The sequence below is a fragment of the Humulus lupulus genome, chromosome 2 (genome assembly GCF_963169125.1).
Source record: "Humulus lupulus chromosome 2, drHumLupu1.1, whole genome shotgun sequence".
Taxonomy (NCBI): Eukaryota; Viridiplantae; Streptophyta; class Magnoliopsida; order Rosales; family Cannabaceae; genus Humulus; species Humulus lupulus.
Window position 1 is genome coordinate 81273735 of NC_084794.1, and position 9085 is coordinate 81282819.

Genomic DNA, 9085 nt, shown 5'->3' on the forward strand with positions numbered 1-9085 from the left:
GGACAAAAAATGACTCGCTTCCCAAAATAATATGTGCATTTCTTTGGGTTTCTTTTAGAAAAATACCACAATTTCTCTGTTTCTCCAAATATACGTTTTGTTTATCTCCAACAACAAGCACATCCATATCATCATAACAACAAATCTGAGAGTTGATAATTTTTGTAGATACAAATCACACATTTAAGAACTTTTGCAAGTTTAATTCTATCACAAACCACATGCAAACCACTCTACTAAGTCCTTTGGGTCTGGAGTGATCTGGAATGTTGTTCTTGCTAGTCCAAACTTGCCAAGCAATCATCATGAAGAAGAAATTAAAATCAATAATTGAGAGAATTCTAGCAACATTAGAAAGGAAAATGATAGTATCCTTCCTTACTTTTAATCATTTTGGAAAAACCATTCTTTCTTCAAATTTCTTTCTTTTGGTTCGCTGTATTGAACCTGGTACAATCTTTATTAATAGGTAAGTCATTGCAAAAGAAAAGACTACTTCTTGAATTTTGTGTCAATTAATAATGCTCCTTATTTTTGTTTTCCATTTGGATTAAATTTATAACATTTAGATATTAATTCCAAATTATTAGTTGCACTCAAATTGGAATCTAGTTTTGGCTTGCACATATTATTTTGCAAATCCTTGATAAATTCAATAAATGAACATAATGCTCATTACAAATTTAAGAATATAGGTAAATTATGAATCTTATTTTGTTAATTCAATAACCTAATTCCCATCATTATATTATTTTAGGTATATTACAAATTAAATTACTAAAAATAGAGTTTCCTAATCGGCTTATTTTGCCGCATTAGTAACATGTTTGGAGTTAATAGAGCTTCATGGATTTGGACTCCTAATTAAATCAGTTTACTTTAGCGTAATCTTTATCTGTGCTCCTTTTTAATTTAACTCATCTCTTTGGAAAAAAAATATAGAAAACCAGTCCACGAAAGTTTATAAAATTCTACCAAATGCTCTTTAACTCGTATTACAATTTTTTTTCTTTTCATTAATGACTCTAAATGAACTACACTTTTTCATTCAAAAAACAATTCTTCCCAAAATAATATAAATTCCTTTTGTAATCATATTATGTGTCCAAGCATCTTTTTGATGTTTTTGAAAATATTTGTTCTTAATCAGAAATCATTGCAATTTTGATACAAATAAAGGGTGGAAATATAATTTGGTTACAAAAGAAAAACTAGAGAGAATTGGTATAACGACAAGTGGCAAATCTGAAACGACGTCGTTGACCTTGTCCACATCAACCATTAGCTTGACAAAACTGGCAATTTCGTTCGTCCCCGAAACCATTTCTCTCTCTCTCTCTCTCTTTCTTTCTCTCTGTCCTATAGACTCACTTGCTCTTCCATTCGCCGTTTCGCGTTAACTCGTTTCGTTCTATCTTTCTCTCTCTCTCTCTATCTAATCGCGAGTTCTTCGCACGAAATCTCTGAATTTAGCTAATATTCCAGTCCTCCTCCTTTCGATCCCAAATTGCCCAAATTTATCTCTCTTAACAACCCCACCGTAAATCCCTACCCAAATCTTATTTTCCTCTCAACTAAGCCCTAGACCTCACGTTACCAGACTTGTCCCCAAATTCCGATTATGGGTTTGCTATTTCATTCTTTCAATCGAAGATCTGGGTCCTGATCTAGGGTTTTGCTCAGCTCCAATTCTTCGAATCTAGGGTTTTCTTTCTTTTTTCTGTTGTGGAATTCCATTTGGGATTGATGTTTCTTTTCAAGGACGTGGTTGCGATCGATTTAAAAATCAAGGAAGATGGAGGGCTATGCATGGGTCGGGAGGTGAGAAGTGGAAACGGAGTCGGCACATGTGGCCGGTCCCTAATTCGACCGCGACGACTGTAGCTGTGAACGATTCGAATACCCCCGATTTCTTCTGCAAAGTACATATATTCACATATATCTGGGTTTATTTATTGGGTCTCTGTGGTCAATTATCTGTTCGTGGCCTTTGAAATTCTCTTGTATTGTTTCTGCGCTTGGTTCCTTTTTTTGTCCGCCTTTTTTGAGGGTTTGATTGGTTTGTAATGCTTTTCTATTTGAATTTTACTTTGCAATTGATAAAATTTTCCCGGGACGATTTATAATTCTTTTCTAAATTGATCTTAGTCAAGAGATTCATATCCGCATAGTTTTCTCGCTTTTGGGGGTTCGATTGTGTAGATTGATTTAGCTGGTCTGATTTCCTCGTGAATATTTGCCGTTGCTGTATGACTCACTTCCCAATTTCTCTCACAGTCACGACTGCATAATTTTATTGTGGAAGTAATGTATGTGAGCTTTTGTCAGTTTGACCTGGGGGTGGCTATGCTGATTCAGAAATCCTTTGAAATTTTTACTTGAAAACATTTCCAGTTGATAAGATTTTGACAAAATAGAAATTTGTTTACTTTTTCCCCTTGTTACTTTTATTTTGAAAGAAATTTATTGCTAATTGATCGGTTTTTGTTCTTTTGAAGTGAAGGTTAAGTTTTGTTGCATGGTTTCAACTTGGTTTTGATGTATGCATCGTTTTTCAGTAAATTTCAGCTGCAACCCTCCCCTAAAAGAGAGAAATGTTTTCGAGTGATTCGAGTGTTTTATAGTATGTCCAATTTCATGTTTGGCCTTGTGATTATTGCAAGCAACACGTCTATGTGGTTTTTGGCCTTCTCATTGTGTTAATCTTCACAATTTCTGCTTTAAAAAGGTCTGTGTAAATCTTTTTTTTTTTTTGATAGCCGTGGCAATTGAGATGGGTTGTTCATGATCGTATGTGCTTTGGATCCATACCCTATTTTTATACTTCCTATCTTGAAGTTTATTGGAACAACAAACATATCTTTGCTGAATTTGATTTTATCTCATCAAAAGCATGTATTTTGTTTACTATTCAATAAACTCACAAAAAACTTTCCTTTGTCGTTAGGATGGACGCAAAATTCGAGTTGGTGACTGTGCACTTTTTAAGCCACCCCAGGACTCCCCTCCATTTATCGGAATAATACGTAGGCTGACGTTAGACAAGGAGGATACTCTAAGTTTAGGTGTAAATTGGCTTTATCGACCTGCTGATATAAGGCTTGCAAAAGGGATATTGCAAGACGCTGCACTGAACGAGGTCTTTTATTCCTTTCACAAGGATGAGATTCCTGCTGCATCGCTACTCCATCCCTGTAAAGTCGCATTCCTTCGTAAAGGTGTTGAACTTCCTCCAGGGATATCCTCATTTGTTTGCAGACGAGTGTATGACACTGAGAACAAGTGTTTATGGTGGTTAACTGATAAAGACTATATTAATGTGAGTATCATCATTATTATTATTATATATTTGTCTGTTTTATTGTCTTGTGATCGCCATTGATTAATAAGACTTGTTGTCATTAATCCTTGTAATTGCAGGAACGACAGGAAGAAGTAGATAAGCTATTAGACAAGACAAGACTAGAAATGCATGGGGGCGTGCAGTCAGGAGGCCGTTCTCCAAAACCTTTGAATGGTCCATCATCAACACCGCAATTGAAATCTGGTTCTGATATTGTACAAAACAGCGCGTCCTCTTTTTCTTCACAGGCTAAGGGAAAAAAGAGGGAACGGGGTGATCAGGGTACTGATTCTGTGAAACGAGAGCGTTTAGTAAAAGTAGAAGATGGCGATTCAGGTCAATTTAGGCCTGAAAATATGATAAAGTCTGAGATAGCAAAAATAACTGACAAAGGAGGGCTTGTGGACCTTGCTGGGGTTGAGAAGTTAGTTCAGCTTATGCAACCTGACAGCGCTGATAAGAAAATAGACTTGGCTGGCAGAATAATGCTTGTTGATGTGATTGCAGTCACGGATAGATATGATTGTCTTGGACGTTTTGTTCAGCTTAGGGGCTTACCTGTGCTGGATGAATGGCTTCAAGAGGTCCATAAGGGGAAAATTGGTGACAGTTGTAGTCCCAAAGAATGTGATAAATCTGTTGAGGAGTTTCTTTTGGCATTACTTCGGGCACTTGATAAGCTGCCTGTAAATCTGCATGCCCTTAAGAGTTGTAATGTGGGCAAATCTGTCAATCATTTGCGGAGTCATAAGAATTCTGAAATTCAGAAGAAAGCTAGGACTTTGGTTGACACGTGGAAGAGACGTGTTGAAGCTGAGATGAATATGAGTGATGCTGCCAAATCTGGACCAGGTCGTGGTGTTTCATGGCCCAATAAGCCTGCATCGTCTGAAGTTTCTCATGTTGGGAGTAAAAAAACAGGAAATTCTGCTGAGGTTGGTTCAAAGAGCTCCAATGTACAACCTTCTGTCTCTAAAGCTCATCAGGTTAAGCTTGGTTCTGGGGATGCTGCTTCCAAGGCATCTGCATCTCCTGGATCAACTAAACTAATGAGTGCATCCGTGGGTACTTTCTCGAAAGATCAGAACTTCAGAATGTTAGTTGCTGCGGGCTCCTCAGACCTTCCTTTGACACCAATTAAGGAGGAAAAAAGTAGCAGTTCTAGTCAGTCACAGAACAACAGCCAGTCAAGTGATCATGCAAAAACAGTGGGTTCATCATGTAGAGAAGATGCAAGGAGTTCAACAGCTGGTTCTGTGTGTGTGAATAAAGTTTCTAGCAGTGGATCTCGCCACCGAAAAGCTATCAATGGCTTTCAAGGATCTGCTATTGCAGGAGTTCAGAAGGAAATTGGGTCAGGTAAAGCTAGTACGCCAAGTAGAAATGTGACTCCTGAAAAACCAACTACTGGAGTATCCCATGAGAAACTTGCTGATGTTCCTCCTGTTGAACACGGGAATAATAGACTCATTGTAAGATTTCCAAACACTGGTCGTAGCCCTGCAAGAGGTGCCTCTGGATCTTCTTTTGAAGACTCTGTTGCCACTTGTGGCAGAGCTTCTCCTCCCACGGAAAAGCATGATAATCATGATAAAAAGCCTAAAGGTCGAAATGATGCTGTCCGTGCTAATATTTCTTCAGATATAAACTCAGATTTGTGTCAAGGAAAGGAATGTGGGTTTGAGGAATCTGCAGTTCCTGCTTGCGTAGAGCAACAAAGGGCTGGTGAAGATGGCGAAAAACCAACAGAAGCATCTAAAGCAGCTGGTTCTTTATCAAATATAATTTCAAGGTCTGGGAAATCATACGAGGCACCTTTAAGCTCCATGGATGCTTTACTTGAAAGCTGTGCAAAGATTTCTGAAGCTAGTGCTTCTACTTCACCAGGGGATGATGGGGGGATGAATTTGCTTGCTAGTGTGGCTGCAGGAGAAATATCTAAATCGGGTAATGTGTCACCATCAGCTTCTCCTGGGAGAAATCCATCTACGCCTGAGGGATCAAGCTCAGGCAATGATGGAAAGTTGAAACAATTAGGGGAGGAGGTTTCTCAAGCCCAATGCCAACAATCTATTGGGGGGGTTAGTGTTGGTTCCCCTTCAGAGCGGGGTAATACAGCCGATTCTTTACTTGCTAAAAATGAATCAAGAAATCCTGTTAGTGGTGGACCAACCAATGATTCTGGGGATATGAAAGGTGTTTCTCCTGCTCATGGGGACAGAGCAGGGGAGTCTAGCGTGCATTTGGATGGTTCTTTGAGTTCACAAGAAAATGCAGATGCGTTAAAATTGTCTGATCATAAACCTGGTGAACCATATGATGTTTCCGTAACCATACCTGTTTCAGCTAGAAAAGAAGGTTGTACGGATGCGGAAGGAGCTTACCAGTTTCACGAGCAAAGAAAGTTTGGAGTTCGTAGGACAAGAAGTATCAGCAGTTTTGATAATAAATTAAAACTAGAAACTTCATCTGATGAGGATAAAAAAGCTGATAAGAAAGCAGAATATGGAGATGAGAGAACTGTGGAAAACAGTGTGCCAATGGCTTCTGAAGCTCGTTCTGGGAGTGCAAAAGTGGAGAAGGATAATGAAACATCAACTTGCTCATCTTCAGAAGTGGGTCATGGGGATCAGAACGCTGACAAGGAGTTATATAATGATGTTTCAACAGAACAGAAGCCATCTATTGTGACAGCAAGTAATGCTGAGCCTTTGAATGGGAAAAGCGATGATCCCTTGCATTCTTCTGGCTCTGGAAATACTTTGAATGTGGAGTGCAATGGTGAAAAGACTGATGATGTCAAGACTGGAGGTCTAGCTGAGCCGCGGACAGATGGACAAGCGGATTTATGTACTACTTTTGATCGTGACAATGATTGTCGCAAGGACAACTTGGAGACAAAAGAATCTGTTGGTCACTCTTCAGTTGCCCCATCTCCCAAAATCGAGGTGCATGCAGTTGCTGTGCAAGAAAGTGAACAATGTGAGAAGTCTAATAGGCACAAGATAGATGATTTGGAATCAGCTGAGACAGAGCAACAGCAACCTGCAAGTGTGAATGCTTCTGGCCCTGATTCTTTTGTAAAACTGGACTTTGATTTAAATGAAGGCTTTCCTTCTGATGATGGGAGTAACGGGGACCTTGTGAAAGTGGGAGAACCTGGAAGTTCATCAGGTATTCATTTGCCTTGCACTTTACCTTTTCAAAATTCCTCTACTTCTGGGGGTTTCCCATCTTCAATTACTGTGGCTGCTCCTGCCAAAGGAGCATTTAATCCTCCAGAAAACCTGCTGCGGAGTAAGGGAGAACTTGGATGGAAAGGGTCAGCAGCTACAAGTGCATTTCGGCCTGCAGAACCCAGAAAGACCAGTGATGCCGTTGACTCTACTTTTAGCAGACAAGGTCGTGCTCCTTTGGATTTTGACTTGAATGTACCTGACGACAGAGCTTATGAGGATGAGTCTGGGCCTTGTGATCGCGTTGCTGGTGCTGGAGGACTTGATCTTGATTTGAATAGAGCTGATGAGAGTCCTGATGTTGGGCTATTTTCTACTAGCAACCACGCTAGGTTAGAAATGGCTCCTTTACCTGCTAGATCGTCATTATCTAGTGGATTATCTAATGGTGCGGTTAATGCCTCCAGAGACTTTGATTTGAACAATGGGCCAGGGCTTGATGATGTTGGTACTGAAGCGGCACCTTCTGTTCAGTCTATCAAAAGCAGTTTGCCATCGGCCGGACCTGTTCCTGGAATAAGAGTCAACAACGCAGAATTTGGGAACTTTTCATCGTGGTTTCCCCCTGGCAATGCTTATTCAGCCATCACTGTTCCACCAATTTTTCCTGGTAGAGGGGAGCAGAGTTATGGTTCTCCGGCTGGGTCACAGAGGGTCTTGTGTCCTCCTACTCCCAGCTCCTCATTTGGTCCTGAGATTTACAGGGGCCCAGTGCTTTCGTCCTCCCCTGCAGTTGCATTTTCACCTGCCAACCAAATTCCATATCCAGGATTCCCTTTTGAAACTAGTTTTCCCTTGTCATCCAACTCCTTCTCAGGTTGTTCACCAGCATATATGGACTCTTCCTCTGGTGGACCACTTTGTTTTCCTACCATCCCCTCACCTCTTATGGGGCCTGCAGGTGTAGTCCCATCTGCTTTCGCCCGACCATATGTGATGAACCTTCCAGGAGGTGCTAGTAACATTGGCCCTGATGGTAGGAAATGGGGAAGTCAGGGTTTGGACCTTAATGCAGGTCCTGGGAGCATAGATGCTGAACGGAGAGATGAGAGGCTGCCTACAGGATTGAGACAACTTTCTGTTTCAAGTTCACAGGCCCTTGTAGAGGAGCAGCTAAAGATGTTTCAGGTCGGTGGTGTATTGAAGAGAAAGGAACCCGATGGTGGACTTGATGCAGTGGACAGAATTAGCTACAAACACCCTTCATGGCAGTAGGATTGTGTTGCAATGAGGAAAACCTCATAGTCTGTTTAGGCCTGGTGAGAATTTATTGCCGTGCATAAATAATTGAGTGAGCTATAATTAGTGTTCCTAACTGTGAGTTTTTTATACTTAAATTTTAACCCTTCTAATTCATTCATGAGTAATAAATAACTGTAAGAATTTAATTCATGTCATTAACCTCTGATGTCAAAGGCTACTGTCAACTTTGTAATTGTTGAAAATATTCATATTGAACGTCATCTTCTTACCAATAAATAGAAAGTATACTCCTTTAATTAATATATTTCTTCTTTCATTTACCTAACCATGTGCAGCTCTGCAAGTCAAGTGTCAGAACTCTGGTTATTTGAATGATCAGATTATGGAGGCGAAGCCCAAGAGTTCGTCTTGCTGAACACTGCCATACCACCGTCCCTCTCTAACTTTGGAAAATTGTTATGGCCCTGGAATCAACTCAACATGGTAAATGAATCTTTTTGTGGCAGATCCGCCTCTGCAGATAAGTTCCCCCCGTGTAGATATCTAACTCAAGATTAAAAAGAAAAAAAAACATGTTTGTTGTGCTGCCTAGAAACTAAGAAATTGGTGCCCCACCATGTAAGGACTATGCTCATTCAGGTACATTACTACTACTTCTACTACTACTACTACTACCCCAATCCTTCCCGGTCCATTTTAAAGGAGAGGATTGGATTGTATGAACTGTCCATTCAGGCTGAGGCCGGCATGTATCTTCTGTCTGTCAAATTTTTTTTCCCCACCTTCCAGTTACAAATATAGTTATTTACTTTAGTCATGACTGCCGAATTTTTGTTACTTGAAAGAAAATCATTCTGGTTATTGATATTTGCACAGGCCTGTCTTCATGTATTGTATTTTTCCCTTTGTATTATAAGTTATAACCAGAATCGGAATATTTTCTCGCAACTCAGAGGAAATTTTGGATAGACTTTTTTTTTCTTCTGGTGCATTTGACTTCTTTGTGTTGTGTACTTTTCAATTGAGAGCGAGAGGGAGAAGTTCTTCAATTGAGGAATAAAGGGGCAGATGGGCATGGATGAGCGTTCGCCATTTTCCCGTGCCTTGGGAAAGGCTTTTGGAACTTTTCACCCCCAGATAGATTATGGCACTTTTATACTTTTTTCACATGAATGGTTGATTCAAATTAAATGACAAATAAGTATACACACGCACACAAACTACGTAGAAGCTCTTCTACACCCAAAACAAAAGATACACAGGATGTTGCTCCATGTCTTGTATACGCAAATTCATAATCTCT

At 40.0% G+C, this 9085-nt stretch overlaps 1 protein-coding gene across 3 annotated transcripts; it reads left to right on the plus strand.

The window, feature by feature from the left end:
* Nucleotides 1-1331: 1331 nt before the first annotated feature.
* On the plus strand, nt 1332-8773 carry LOC133818104 (uncharacterized). 3 transcript variants are annotated; one of them, XM_062250810.1, is made up of 5 exons: nt 1332-1922; nt 2948-3319; nt 3421-6517; nt 6608-7838; nt 8118-8773. In XM_062250810.1, the coding sequence occupies exons 1-4, from the start codon at nt 1806-1808 to the stop codon at nt 7792-7794; spliced, it is 4773 nt and encodes a 1590-aa protein (XP_062106794.1). In that variant the 5' UTR covers nt 1332-1805; the 3' UTR covers nt 7795-7838; nt 8118-8773. The 3 variants fall into 3 exon arrangements, with proteins under 3 accessions (XP_062106794.1, XP_062106795.1, XP_062106793.1); XM_062250811.1 differs by having other exon boundaries at nt 6626-7838; XM_062250809.1 differs by having other exon boundaries at nt 1333-1922; nt 3421-7838.
* Nucleotides 8774-9085: the final 312 nt, after the last annotated feature.

Coding starts and splice junctions, on each gene's coding strand:
- LOC133818104 (XM_062250809.1), top strand. CDS start 1,806: ATGCATGGGTCGGGAGGTGAGAAGTGGAAACGGAGTCGGCACATGTGG. Junction 1,923..2,947: donor CCCCCGATTTCTTCTGCAAA/GTACATATATTC, acceptor CTTTGTCGTTAG/GATGGACGCAAAATTCGAGT. Junction 3,320..3,420: donor CTGATAAAGACTATATTAAT/GTGAGTATCATC, acceptor TTGTAATTGCAG/GAACGACAGGAAGAAGTAGA.